The 15,280-nt window shown below is 41.9% G+C and overlaps 1 protein-coding gene across 1 annotated transcript in view; it reads left to right on the top strand.

Moving 5' to 3' along the window:
- SYNE1 (spectrin repeat containing, nuclear envelope 1) overlaps positions 1-15,280 on the top strand; it is a 424,261-nt gene that overhangs the window by 339,002 nt on the left and 69,979 nt on the right. Inside the window, exons 114-122 of the mRNA XM_012735121.1 lie at positions 564-697; positions 1,356-1,560; positions 3,380-3,562; positions 4,136-4,282; positions 4,579-4,733; positions 5,618-5,765; positions 7,993-8,087; positions 11,797-12,031; positions 13,617-13,811. Coding sequence (XP_012590575.1) covers positions 564-697; positions 1,356-1,560; positions 3,380-3,562; positions 4,136-4,282; positions 4,579-4,733; positions 5,618-5,765; positions 7,993-8,087; positions 11,797-12,031; positions 13,617-13,811 — 1,497 coding nt within the window. The remainder of the gene's footprint in view (positions 1-563; positions 698-1,355; positions 1,561-3,379; positions 3,563-4,135; positions 4,283-4,578; positions 4,734-5,617; positions 5,766-7,992; positions 8,088-11,796; positions 12,032-13,616; positions 13,812-15,280) is intronic.

The following is a 15,280-nucleotide window of genomic DNA, read 5'->3' as shown; positions in this document are numbered from 1 at the left end:
CGGGGATTTCAATTGAGATGGAAAAAAATGTACAAAATGATGTAAAAATAAACTGTTGTAAAATAAAAAAAAAAAAAAAACTAAGAGGATGCAGACCTGGGTTTTGACTGAGAGCAGCTAAGAGCGCCACATGGGTGCGTGGTTGCGCACGCCACAACCAGAGCTTCCAGCTGAGGATGGACCAGGAGACTCTATTGAACTTTGGGTGAATTCCAGATGCTGCTTTAATGGTTGAGACCTCTTTTCACAATGCTACAAAGAAAATCCTTAAAAATTACTACTTAAAGATTTAAAGAAAACTTAAAAACACTGGAGCAAAATCATGCTTGATATATATGACATCTGCATTATATAGATGTATATTATAATCTGTATCATGTATATAATCTGCAAAACAGCTGTATATTTATAATCAGCTGTACATTTATAGTTGTATCTATAATCACATATATATACAGATAGCTGTAAATACATGTATATGTGTATGTGTAAATCACTTTTGTTTCTGTGTTATAAGAATTCAGTTGCTGACATATCACCTATGACACTTTTCTTTTGGGCAGAATCTTCAAGATGATCTTGAAAAACAGGAAGAGAAATTACAGAAATTTAGCTCCGTCACCAACCACCTATTGAAAGAGTGTCATCCGCCTGTCACAGAAACTCTTACCAACACACTGAAGGAGGTCAACATGAGGTATGGAATGTGGAAGCTTCAGCATTATTTACATTATAACACTATTATAAATAATGATACAAATGAAAACTTGTTGGCATTTTAAGTTAGAGCTTTATAGATTCCTATTTTTTAAAGATTCATTTTTATTTATTTGTGCATATAAGAACTGGGGTACAGGCCAGAGGTCTAGGGTGAGAGGACTCATGAGAGATAGAGTGGAGGGAAGAACAGGCAGATCTACTGAAATCCACTGCTGAGGGGAGCAGCAGGCTTGACAGGGGAGGTCTGCTGTGCCCTGTGGGTCAGCTCCCTGGCCCGGGATTGAACTAGTGCTACTGATAGCTTGATAGTGCTCAGACTTAACTGCTGGTGCCACCAGGAAGGTCCTAGATACTATTATTTTAATGTGTAGAAAAATTTCCACTAAAAGAATTTAAGGACAAGGAGATGTAGTGAGAATATTTCCAAAGAAATTAGAAGTGCTGAATCCCCAGAGATTACCCTCACTCCTGCTCTGTACCCTTGAAACGTGCCCTTGAGATTAGGTTAAGTAGAAATGAGACAGCCCTGCCTTGTGTCCATAGCACATGAGCCAGGCTCATGGAATATTAATTAGTCAATAGCAGCATTTGGTAGGAGATGTCATGGGTCCATGAGTGTTGGCTATTGTTTCCAGATGGAATAACTTGCTGGAAGAGATTGCTGAGCAGCTGCACTCCAGCAAGGCCCTCCTTCAGCTCTGGCAGAGGTACAAGGACTATTCCAAGCAGTGTGCCGTTGCGGTTCAGCGCCAGGCGGAGAGAATCAACGAGCGCCTGAAGGCAGCCACCGACAAGGATGTCGCTGATGATGAGGTCTCAACGTGGATTCAAGATTGCAACGTAGGTCCAGCAAATCGTGGTGGTTTCCCAAGATGCCAGCCTTCGACTTTGAAGTGGAGAGGGCTAGTTCTTGAAACTAGCTGTGGGCGTGTCTTCGCCTGTGAGACAGTTATGTAAAAAGAATGCTTTTAGTATCAAAGAGCAGCAAGTCCAAGAGATCCCTTCCCATGGGTTCATTTTGAAAGATAAAATGTTTTCCTATCTTTCCCAATGTGATATCATCCGTGGGGAAAATTCTACTGTTTTTACTGAGATAGTCAATATCAGAAATGACCTTATGAAAAATAGTGGTGTATCTTGTATACTCATAGTTAAAAGTACCATCCCTTTAGGGTCATCATCTCTTATTTAAGCATCAGTGCAATCATTTGTTTTAAGAATTTAGTGGTAGAAAGAAGTCTTTCTTTGTTTACCGAAATACTTCTTTTTAGTCATTATTTTTTCCTATTTCTCTTTCTTACTTAAAGTTTGGGGGGAAAGTTCTTGTTCTACTCTTTACATAGCTCTTGCTAGTTGTACTTCCTTGTCTTTATCTTTTTTTTAAAGATTTATTTGTTTGTACATACAGAACTGGGGTACAGGCCAGAGGCTCAGGGGCGGTGAGAGGCTTCACCAGAGACAGAGTGGGGAGCAGAACAGGCAGATCGATGAAGTACACTGCTGAGGGGAGCAGCGGGCGGGTCAGGAGAGGTCTGCCACACCATGTGGTCACCTCCGGGGCAGGAGGGAATCAAATTCATGCGGAAGCAGCTTTAGATTCTCAGTGCTGTGCTTTAACCTGCTGCGCCAACAGGAAGGGCCCCCTTGTCTCTATCTTAATGAGTTTGTTCCCAAAGTAGTCTATAAACTGCCCCAAATAACTTGATTTGAATGAAGCATGTTATAAAAGCACATACATATACATTTATCTTATTCTTATACCTTCTCAGGAATATTGAATTGTCTCTTTAAATCTCAGGTAATAATCTTTATAGTAAAGATGTTGTAAGTCAGTGCTTATTTTTGCCTTCCACATAGGTTACGCTTACAAATTTTCTCATTTTCATTTTTTAGTATTCCTAGGTTGAGGTCCAGTTGCATACATTCTCTAAAGAGTGTCATACGTCACGTTACTCCTGTAAACTTGTCTGGTGTCTAAGGCAAGACTGAAGATGCCCTTTGTTCTCCTTGCACTCAGAGTTGTCACTCTGTAGTCCTAGGAGTCTCTGTTCTCTCCACCATGTCACATGGGGCCAACAGCAATGGGTGGTAAGAACAGTCATGTGCCCTCTGTAGGTGGTAGATGGGAGCCCAAGCCAAAGACTTCATTGACATCTAACTTCAAACATATGAAGAACCCCCAGACAAGGTGGAGGCAAGAGATGCCATGGAAAAGAGATCACACTCTCCTCTCACCCTGCTCCCAGAACCACCGAGCTCACTAACACACAGGACACACTGTTGACAAGCTCATTTGTAGAAAGTTTAACAGGAAAAGGCAAAATTTCTACTTGATCACAACTTCATAAGGAGGCAGGAGACACTGCCAGGGTGTGTCTAGTTATTGACACTACTTGATGGTCATTTTTCTTGTGTACATATGTTTTCTTGCTACATACCGATGTGACTTTTATTATCAGATTACTCTCGATATTGTTTACACTGGTAGTGGTCACAGTATTTTTGCACATTCTTGATAATGATATCTGCAGCTGTAAGTTATTTAGCATTGTGTTTGACAAGCAGATTCGTTTAGATGGGTGGCTCTTGGTTGATTGTTCATAACAAGGAGTATACTTTACCTGTTGTCTCACCACGGGTGTATTTCCATCTTCTCCAGGACCTTCTCAAAGGACTGGGGACCACTAAGGATTCTCTTTTTGTTCTCCATGAACTGGGAGAGAAGCTCAAGCAACAGGTGGACGCGTCAGCAGCCTCAGCCATTCAGTCTGACCAGCTGTCATTGAGTCAGCAATTGAATTCCCTAGAACAGGCTCTTTGCAAACAGCAGGCCCTGCTTCAGGTACAGTCCTGCCTTCTTCAGTATGTGTTGTAAATCGTTTGTTGTATAATGCCTAAGCATGAGCACAGAAAAAGAGGGTGTCTTTATCATTGAGACAGTGCTTTCATCAGGACCAAAGACTTAAACCAATAAACAACTTGGTTGTGACAGGGGGGACTCACTGGGGTGGAGGCTGGCACTGTTCTCTGTAATTTTGCCCATGAATCAATCTCTCCCTCTATGGGATTCAGTAAAATGTTTTCAGTTAATTTACTCTAAATGACTTCAATATTAATACCCATGTATCTATAAAAGTTTTGCAAGAATATGGTATTTCTTGGTTTAATAATGCATTTAAAGTTAACTAGTTATTCTTTAATGTTTTATTAAATATTATTAAATACTTATCATATTATTAAATATTTATATTCATGTAATTTAATATTGTGTAGGAGTAATTCTAAGTTTTAGGAGAGTTATAAAAATAACTTTTCTTTAGAATGATAATTTGATACAAGAATATGAAAGGTCATTTCAATGTCCATTAGCCTATAACTAGGTTTCTAAATACCAGTTTCCTTTTGTGACAAAAAGGATGGAGTACTTGATTATGAAACCTTTACCAAGAGTTTAGAAGCTTTGGAGGCCTGGATCATAGAAGCTGAAGAAATTCTCCAAGCGCAGGACCCTAACAACTCATCAGACCTCTCCACCATCCAGGAAAGGATGGAGGAGCTCAAGGTAGATGCCTCTCTACATTCCAGGCCTACACTGTCTATCTCCTGTGCTCAGACTCTTGTGGGAAATTCAAATGTAGCATAGCCTTACTATTTTTGTCATTTGTAACTGCTGCTATTTATTGAAACGGAATTTGGTCAAGTCAGAAACTAGAATAACAAACAGCCTCTACAGATTGCAAGGACCTAACTTTGTTATGTAAAGGAGACCAGCTTTGTCCCCAAATCAAAAGCCACTCTGCCTAGGGAGGAGGCCAGTCTTTCTCTCAAGGCACTAACCTGCTTGTAAATTCCTTCTAGGGACAGATGTTGAAATTCAGCAGCATGGCTCCAGATGTGGACCGTCTGAATGAGCTTGGATACAGGTTACCCCTGAACGATAAAGAAATCAAAAGGATGCAGAATCTGAACCGACATTGGTCTCTGATTTCCTCTCAGACGACGGAGAGATTCAGGTAGAGGGACCAAGATGTGCTTAGGCCGGTCTGATTTATTAGTAGAAACATATTCATGACTTGTGCACGTTGGTAAATCCTGGTTTTTCCAAGAATCCTCATAAAAGTTGACCTGAGGTTGGGTAGGTTTCCCATGTGTAAGGGACTAAATATTGTTTAATCAGAAAATCAATAACATTGTTGAGTAAAATTATACCAGAGATGGATGCATAATTTTGCCATTTTATAAAAAGCTATCACTGTAAGATTTTTATATTTCTTTAGTTTTTTTGTTTGTTTTTGTTTTTTTTTATGTTTTTGTTTTTTATGTTCGACTACTGAACATGGAAATTTTGTGATGGTCAAATGTTTAACCTAGCTTTCTATGCTAAAGTTGCAAGCATACGCAACACTAATAATATAATCATTATTCGTTTTATCTAGTTCGGTTTGATTTCTTTCTTCATAGTCACTTTGTGGTAACTTTTTGTTGAGGTAACTGTGGTGTCCAGCACTGTGTATTACTTAGCGCTATCAGACCCCCCTCTTCAGATGTTTGTTCCTACCCCACACCCACTAACACAGCACCCAGTGTCCTCCAGCTGGCTTCACTGATTCCCTCTCTCCTTTGTTCCCCAGCCCCAGTCCCCTCCTCTGGTATCCTCAATTCTACAGTCAGATATCTAAGGCTTGTTTGGTTTGTTTTGTCTCTTTCTTTGTTTTGTTTCTTTATATTTCACACAAATAAAATCATCTTGTTTGTCTTTTTCTATCTGACTTAAATTAATTAGCTTGAGCTCCTCCAGCTGCACTGACATTGTCGACATTGTCACAAATGACAAGATTTTATGTTTTAATATAGATGAGTAGTAACAATCCTTGTTCTTTGTCCTTCATTCATGCAGTAAGTTGCAGTCATTTTTGCTCCAACATCAGACTTTCTTGGAAAAGTGTGAAACATGGATGGAATTCCTGGTCCAAACAGAACAAAAGTTAGCAGTCGAGATTTCGGGCAATTATCAGCATCTTTTGGAGCAACAGAGAGCTCATGAGGTAAGCTTTGCCAATAGACTTGGAGGTAATTAAAGCATGGTAGACCTTTGGGAGGGAAGCTTCAAAATGCCCATGTGGAAGGACTAAAGTGTTGAGTCCGTGTGGATGCTTGTACAGTACTGTCTGCCTTCAAAGCTTGAGGTCTAGGTATCTTCGTGGCAAAATGGTGTCCCAGTCCCTCGCTGCCTTGGTTAAGAGCAGTAAGCTTTCAAATCCTGCTGAGTGTGTGCCTCTAGAATTCTGGTAAAATCTACCTACTGGTGGAATGGAGAAGGAAGGATAAAAAGTTCGACAATATTCAAATTGTCAAAGACAACATTAACATTCCAAAGCTAGTTGCGACAGGCATTATTAAGCTTTGGCCAAAAACCTCTGCTAAATGAAAATTATATGCTCATTAAAAAGCAAATATGTATCATATATTAAGGATACCAAACTGCCAAATAGCTCCAAGTAGACCTCGCAATCCAGTTGTAATTATAATTATTTCTCAGGAAACACTGAGAGTGAAGTAGATATAAAATGTAACAGTTAATTTGCCACTGGTCTCTACTTTGAAGAAAAATATTATTTACTTGTTCCATGTTTTACTAAATGTATGAAAATTAAAAGATACCTAAGAGCAGAGAAAAGGTGAATTGAGAACCTAGAAGAGAAGGAAACTCATTCTCAAAAATTTTGCTTTAGTCTTAAAAAGAGAGCATTTATCTATGCTTAAGACATTTTTAAGTGCAGTTTTATGGCATTAACCCATGATGACATAAATGACAGTGAATTTAAAGTCCAATGAGGTATCACTCTCACCCACTCAAATGACGGCAGTGAACAAGATAAGCGTTGAAGAGGGTGTAGAGAAATTGGAATTTCATTGTGTTGGAAACATAAAATAGTGAAGCTGTTTTGGCAAACAATTTGGCAGTTCCTCAAAACATCAAGCATGAGTTACTCTATGACCCAGTCACCCCCCTCCAAAGAGAAATGAAATATGTATCCACACAAACACTTGCACAACAATTTTGCTTGCAGAGACCTTACTCATAATTGTCACCAAATGGAAGTGCCCGAATAGCCAGTTGGTCGATGAGTGAATAACGTGTGGTACATCCATACATGGCATTCTACTCAGAAATATAAAGGAACATGGTACCTATCTATGCTCTTGGCAGCAGACAACAGCCTTGAACTGTGCCAGATGGAAGAAAGTCAGACACATAAGACCCCCAGTGGCATGTGAAATGCCCAGAGTAGGCAAATCCTTGGAGACAGAAGGTAGATGAGTGGGGTTGAGAGGAGATGGAACTGACTGAAAATGAATGTGGAATTCTTTTTGGAGCAATGAACATAATGACACATGAGTGTGGTGATGGTTGTGCATGGCTGTGACTGTCATGAAATCGTTGTACATACACCACTTGAGGTGCGTTAGAAGGCATACGAATTTCATCGCTACAAGTCTGCTTAAAAACAGTGGAATTAATTTGGAAGACCTTCTGTGGAATGCTGTAGTAGGGAAATAGTTTTATTAGCCTAGCTAAATTGAAACATAATGAATTTAACATAAGTGAGTTTTTGTTTCCATTTTTTAACTTTTTCCAAGGTCTTTTTTCTGTGTGAAGACAGACCATGTTTTGCATATAAAATTAAACCACAATATAAGCTATATGTTAAATAACTTTATTAGGTGATTTGGGAAAAGGGGCAACATAATGGTCCTTTGATTCAGTTAGTTTTAGTAAACAAAATTGAGTGTTAAGTATATCTTTTTTTTTTTTAAAGATTTATTTATTTATTCATACAGAACGGGGGTACAGGCCAGAGATGCGGAGGGTGATAGGATTCACCAGGGACAGAGTGGGGAGCAGAACAGGCAGATCGACGAAGTCCACTGCTGAGGGGAGCAGCGGGCGGGTCAGGAGAGGTCTGCCACACCATGTGGTCACCTCCCGGGTAGGCGGGGATCAAACTCATGTGGAAGTGGCTTGTGCTTCTTAATGTAGTGCTTTAACCCGCTGCGCCACCAGGGCGGGCTCCCATTAAGTATATCTTAATTGGTGGTAGAAAGATACATTATTCCTGCACTGCAGGATTTCACACAACAACCTGATTCGGCTGGAGATATTTTTCCTAGCTTACCAAAACCAGAGTTTTCAGAAAGTTAGTAGAGAACTGGTCACTAAAATTAGGAACTCTAAAGCTTGTTCTATTTATTTATTTTTTTTAATAATAGTTGTTTCAAGCAGAGATGTTCAGCCGTCAGCAGATTCTGCACTCAATCATCATTGACGGACAGCGTCTCCTAGAGCAAGGTCAAGTTGATGACAGGTAGGACTTTTGATATATAATATGAAGAAAGGTTCCAGTAAATTAGTCATTTTCTCTTTAATGAACAGATTAGAGGGCATATATCCAATCTTCCTAAGGCAATTGCACTGCAGTGAAACCTCAGTAATTGGAGCAGAGGTTTGTCTGAACCTCTGAAATGACTGCGTATTGAATCTTTTTGAAGAACTGCTATTATATTCTGTGAAAGACACAGAGTAATTGAAAATCACCCAGCCAACCTTCACTGGTCATTGTAGGAGACAGACAATGATGAATATCAGAATGAATTATATCAAGAGGTATCAATGGTTTGTAAACAGAAGCTTTAATAGTCTTGTACTATTACAGAAATTCTATTCCTAAAAGGCGCGTCTGGACATCTCTCTTACTTGACCTGGACATGTGAACTGACTTGCTGAAGGGCCAGTAACGGAGTGGCAGCAGAGTCTAGCTGCAGCTCACAGTCTGGGATGAGCTTCCTGAACCAGGTGGTGGGCGTCCCTCTGTGTTTGACAGTGACCAACAACCTCAACTCGCATCACACTTAGCCTCAGCATTTCTTCCTCTTCATTTACTTAGCAGATTTTCTCTATGTGAAAAAAACAGAAGTAGCCCCCACAAAATCCCCACCAATTCACCCGTGAACTATCATCATCGTCTCTGTGCTTTCCCTCCCCTGTTTTGACCTCGCTACTTCCCCCTCCATTGCAGAATGTCTGATTTATAGTCGCCTGCTAATTTTTGTTTTGATTCCTTATTTGGGTCTCCTATATTCCTCCTGTAACAGAAACCATCTGATATATTTCTGTTTCCTGAAAAGAGAAAGCCTATAAGCATGCACTGTACAAAAATGGATGATTTAATTATTTATACATATATATTTTTTACTGCTATATTATATATATATATTTTACTTCTGTATTATGTATGCATATATAATACAGAAGTAAAATCTAAAAATATAACTCTTCTTTTGATATGTGGTATGTGAATTCACAGTTTCATATTATACTTAAATTTCCTAGAAACACAACTTTATCCTGTCTTCTTTCTGTGCTGTTGGGCATATAAACCTCATTGAATTTATTACATGCAAATATCTTTCACATATTAGGACCAGTAGTTGTGACTATCACTAACTTAGTGTTTTTTTTAATAGAAAACATATCACTGTTTTATTGAGATTTTTAAAAAATGTTTGCATGCAGTTTCAATTTTAAGTGGCTGTTTATTTGGAAGTACATGAAAGATTTTCATGGTTAGGCTTGGAAGAACAAAATATGCCACATTTATTCTATTTCAAGTAAGTCAAATTTATTTTATTTTATTTTTTATATTTATACTTCATCCTTCATTTTTCCACAGTGTAAGATTTTCCCATAAAATTCCCGCCACCAATTTCCCCTGTGCACCACCAACATCGTCTCTTGTGTTCTTCCCACCCTGTCCTGATCCTTCTGGCTCCTCTTCCCTACATGTCTCTGCTCTATAATTGCCAGATGATTTTGATTTTTACTTCATTATAGTAAATAAGTCAATTTTAAATTTGAGCTTTACTGAGAAATTATGGCCTTCAAAATAAAACAAACACATATGCAATTAACTTATCTTTTGCTTCCTCTGCCCGTAACTAACTCTGTAACAATGTTATAGAAATACAAGTCATTAAGTAAAACAATATATAAAATGTATTCACAAACCAACATCTACATTTTAAATGTCAACAGAAAAACACATTGAAACAATGAAAAGGGAAAAGTTGGACTGGATGGATAAGGAATTTTGAAAATTGCAACTGAAAAAAATTCAGATCAGAGCTTGTTGAAAATAGAAAGATCCAGATTACAAATGTGTGTGATGATTTTAAAGTCCATTTGTAAGTTGTTTTTCAGAATTCAAGTTCAGCAGTAGGGATAGTGAGGTATTTTAAGCAGTTCCCCAGGCTGGCCGGTATCTCGGGACACCTTAGTCCTACATCGTGGGCAGACAGCCCCAAGACTGCGTGGCTGCGCCCCAAGACTGCGTGGCTGCCTGGGAGAAAAAGCCAGGCGCAGCGTCTTTCCCATTGCAGCAGACTGTCAAGTCCTGAGGTTTTCAAAGATGATAAGAGATTATAGCTTCAGGGCAGTCTTGGGAACCTAACAGCACATTGGGTTCTATGGCAAGTGATGTAAATATTGGATCTTACTTCAATATAGAAGCGCTAATAGCTCACATGGTCACAAATCAAAGTTTATTTGGCATAGATGAGAGGTAGGACAGGGACAGAGGACTCAGGAGGTCCAAACCTTCTGTGAAGCTCCCTGTGACAGGAAAGGGTACTGTAGCTGGGGAAAATGGCTAAGAAAATGCCACAGAGAGAAATTAAGTATTGTTACACATTAGTACTGAAATGAGTCAACACAACCTACAGAGAAACTCATGAACAAACCTGTGTTTTTCAGTTTTAGATCCACCAGCTGAATGATAAATAAACCCTAGTGACTCAGTTTTTCAAAGGTAGGAAACACCTAGCTAAGGGAGAACAAGCTAAAAGATCTGAGGTTTTTGGCCTCAAACTGAGAAAACATAAATAAAATTTATTATCTCTTCCTGTAGGAGCTAACTTTATAATAGTTCCTGCTATAAAGCAATTCCTGTTTTGCTTTTGTTTTTAAGATTTATTTGTTTTTGCATACAGGAACTGGGGTACAGACTAGAGATGTGTGGGGTGAGAGGATTCACCAGAGAGAGTGAGGAACAGACAGGTGGATTGACTGAACTATGCTGCTGAGGGAGCAGCCGGCAAGGCAGGAGAGTCTTCTGTGCCTTGGGGATCGAACTCATGCTGCAGCGGCTGCGGCCAGCTTCATAGTGCTGTGCTTTAACCAGCTGTGCCACCAGGGAGGCCCCTCATTGCCATTTTCCTAAGAACAAAGTAAAATGCATTTAAAGTGTAGGAAGGATGATGTAGCTGCTCATTTGGAATAATTTGCTAAAGGTTCGGGTTGTTCACTATGAAAGTATACTGAGTTTATGAGGCAGAGTTTGTTTTTTTTTTTTTTTTTAATTTTACAACAGTTTATTTTTACATCATTTTGTACATTTTTTTTCCATCTCAATTGTAATCCCTGCGATTTCCCATCACCAAGTCACCCATGTGCCATCACCATAATCCCGTGCACTTCCCTCCCCGCCCCCCCGTTTTTGATCCCATTCCCCCACTCCACCTATGGGGTAGAGTTTTAAAAATTATTTTTAAGTAGCAATTTTACTTAAACTTAGGCTTCTAGCTAAAATAGCCCAGCTTTGTTCATCCAGAGAGGTTGTGATTCTAGCTGGAGGCAGAGGTTTTAGGGAAGTTTGGCGCCTCAGAACACACACAGGTGCTCCCACCTGCTGCATAAGGGGCTCGAGGCATCCCAGGGCTTGGGACACTCCTTTCCCTTGGCTGCCACTCTCATGCGCTCAGGGAGAGTCAACACAACGACCTTATTATAGATGTGCCTTTGACCTGTGCTGAGACACAAAAACACTCCCTGTCGCGAGTATCGATGGTTCACTATTACTTGCTTTCAAAAGCACTTGCAGTCATCCTAACAACAGACCATATTTGAAAACCCCACCTAGGTCATGGCTCAGGGCTGGGGCATCGGTTTGTTGGCCCTGCTGTTCATGTAGTGACCCCTGAGGTAACAGGGTTTCCCCTCTGTGATTATTTCCCCACCAGAGACGAGTTCAACCTGAAGCTGACACTTCTCAGCAACCAGTGGCAAGGCGTGATCCGCAGGGCCCAGCAGAGGCGCGGCATCATCGACAGCCAGATCCGCCAGTGGCTGCGCTATCAGGAGATGGCGGAAAAGCTCCGGAAGTGGCTGGTGGAAGTGGCCTGTCTCCCCGCAAGTGGCCTCGGTAGTGTCCCCATCCCACTGCAGCAAGTGAGGACCCTCTTTGATGAAGTGCAGGTAAGAGCCAAGACCCCTGGTTTTCCAAGCTCTTCTACATTTCCACCACACACTTTACTCCAGTCTCAGTTCTGTAGAAGATTCTGGAGGGACTTTGGAATAAGGACAGACATCACTCATAATGTTAATAGAACCTGACAGAGAAGTTGCATCAGAATATCCCTTCTTAAGGAGAGAGAGCGGTAGGGTAGTCCCAGCTCTCCTCTCACCCGCTAAGGCCTCCAAGACGTCTCTCACAGAGACGCCCTCCTCTCACCCACCAAGGCCTCCTGGCAGCTCACTGAACTCCACTATGGATGAAGAAGCCAGGCAAGGCTTATGTCCTTTACTCATGAACTTTGCACCTTGAACATTCTAGAAGTGATATCAGCTCAGACTGGGAGGAGCCTTGGTCTGGCCTGGCAGTCTGGGACTCCGCCTCTTAGCTACATCCCAGCGCTCCAGCCAGTCCTTCCCAGTTTATTCTGTGAGTTCCTCTTCCTTTGAAGATCATTGCTTTTGCCTTTATTTCCCCTTCTCTTTCTCTTTCTTCTCCTTTCTCCCCATGTACATACAAGGCTTCTACTACCCCCTACCCACAACCCTCTACCAGCAGACAAGAGTCCAGCTGGCACCAGCTGGTCATAGTTTCCTCCCGAGCTTTTGACTCACATCACCACCTGCCTTTCCATTTGCATCAGTGTGCATCGGGCATAGCTGCCCTGGAGAGGCCGATGGCGCTTGAGACCTCTCAGTCAGCCATTTTCCATCAGCCCCGAGCCAAGGAAATGTCATTACCTGCTATCTGCTCTACCAGCCAGGAGCCCTGGCCTTACTCCGAGGTATACTCTTTGCTTCCTCTCTCTCCCCATGTCTGGTCTGCCCTACAGTTCTATTCATACCACTGCTACTGTGGATCAGGTGTCTGTGATTTCTCACCCGGGCAGACAATGGCCTCCGGCCTTCTTAGCACATCCAGTGTGTGCTCTTGCTCCAGGCCACTTTCTGTGCCACTGCTGAGAGCTGCAGTCTGAACACATCACTCCCCTGCTTTGTGATCTTCTGTGACTCTCTGTGACTTCTTCTATAAAAGCCAAATTTCTGTGCAAAGCCTAGTCTTGCCACACCTTCTCCCACTCATGCCTGCACCCTATTTTCCAGCCACTGAAAACTGCCCAGTTTTCTGAGTTCATCCTTTTTCTCTGCGCCATGGATCTACCCATCCCCACTTCCCAATAGGGGTGGTAGCTTCTTCCAGGCTCCTGTCCCTCATCCAGTTTCCTGTGTCTTTCAAGACTCGTATGCAGCCTCAACCCCTTACCCCAAGGAAACCTCTCCGTGCTCCTGTAGAACTGGATGTCCCTTGGGTTAGACATCAGTCTCAGACAGCAGCTCCATGCTGCATCAAGATCACATTTACCTGCGAGACACACTGAGCCTCTTCCTGGTGCATTCTCATCCACTCATGTACAAAGCACTAGCTCAGTAAATGCTTTCTGGATGAAAGAGCATTCCGTACACACAACCAAGCAGGGTCATTTCAAAACTCTTACTGTAGAAAATGGCAAAGAAAGGAATGAAAAGTTAAAAGCTCTGGTCCTTTCAGTTCAAAGAAAAAGTGTTTCTGCGACAACAAGGCAGCTACATCCTCACCGTGGAGGCGGGGAAGCAGCTCCTGCTCTCGGCAGACAGCGGGGCCCAGGCCGCCCTGCAGGCCGAGCTCACGGATGTCCAGGAGAAGTGGAGATCAGCCAGCACACACCTGGAGGAGCAGAAGAAAAAGCTGGCCTTCCTGTTGAAGGTAAGCCCAGACTTTCCCTCCTGTAAGCAGAATCCAGCTTCCGGTGCCCTCTGAGAGTCAACTAAGGCAGGAGGAGAGAGAAATATAGGATGCTCTCACTGATGGGGGGGGGGGGAGTGTGTGTAGAGGAACCGAACAAAGGGTCAGGAAAACAGCAAAGCTCCTGAGATGACCGCAGACCTGAGTGAGGGGAAGGAGAGGAGGAGGGGAGAGGAGAGCACGAGGACAGTGGTGAGGGTCACAGGTGCTGTGGCAGTGGGAGATTACGGGACTACACCTGGCGGAGACATCAAGTACTGTCCAAAATGAACATCTCTGTAAGGAATAAATACAGTTATATGTAAAGTAATGAAAGGGCCCCCTGAATGCTGCCCTCTCTCCTGTCATCCTCCTTTGACCCAGTAATGCCAAGGGTCGTCACTTAAGATTATATCCTGGCTACAGGGCAGGGGCAGACATGGGTGTGCTGAGGGAAAAACCACGAAGAGAATAAATAAAATCCATGTGAGTGGAGTAAGAAGCATTCGCTGGGCTTCCACGGTTCGGAATTTACAGCAGTTGTGATACTTGGCAGAGGAACAGACCATACTAGCGTTAGTTACTCGTGAGGAGATGGTACCTCACTCTTCAGTTACAGAAACCGCAGTTTCAAACAAAAATATCCGTGAAAGAATACAAAAATGAAAAGGACTGATATTAAAAGTTAATTATTTAAAATGGCAGCACACGCACGCTCATCCATGAAACAGTCCCCTTTTCTTCCGAAGGTTTTGTAATGCATTAGAAAAAAGAGACTTTGCCTTATCTTGCACAAACTGGAAAAGTTTCTGAGTTGTTAGCAGTTTGTCATTCAGAAAAATCCCCTACAAAGTAGTTTAGAGTCTTGTAAGGCTGTCCAGGTGGTGAGTTCTGATTCATGGCCGGCGCTTAGCCAGGAGCCTGTGAGGACTTTATCATCCAGACAGGAATGTAAAGTGACATTTCCACGCCCTAATTTAAGACTTTACAGTAGTTTTGAAGATTGATATCTCCTATTTTATGACTACAGAAGGTAGTCTCGATGTGATTGTGATCTGAGCTTATCGGAGCACCCTGCTCTGAGGTGAAATCCCCAGGTGAACTCAGCATGACAGACACTTAGATGTCGTGGCCGGACACTTGGCATAGAGTCTCACACTGCTGAGAGCGACTTGGACTGTGCCACACCTCCCACAATGCACCTTCCTCCCCCACTTTCTAATTCTATGTTAAGTACTTCAAAGCTATGGTGAGGGGCCTGGGCGCTAAACTCAGGTGACCCAGGTTAAAACCAAAGTAATCAAAGCAACCTGGGTAACTCAACTAGGCAAATCTCAGTTTCCTCACCTGTGAAGTGGTTGTGATTAGACTACCTTCATGTGCAATTGTGAGGAATAAATTCCTGAGGAGAAATCATGTGTCAAAGAACCTGAAACAAATTCACCACTCAA

This window comes from Condylura cristata, unplaced genomic scaffold (assembly GCF_000260355.1).
Source record: "Condylura cristata isolate star-nosed mole 26May11 unplaced genomic scaffold, ConCri1.0 scaffold00001, whole genome shotgun sequence".
NCBI classification, from domain to species: Eukaryota; Metazoa; Chordata; class Mammalia; order Eulipotyphla; family Talpidae; genus Condylura; species Condylura cristata.
Note: the sequence above shows the minus strand (reverse complement) of the source record. Positions and strands in the feature narration are given on the sequence as shown.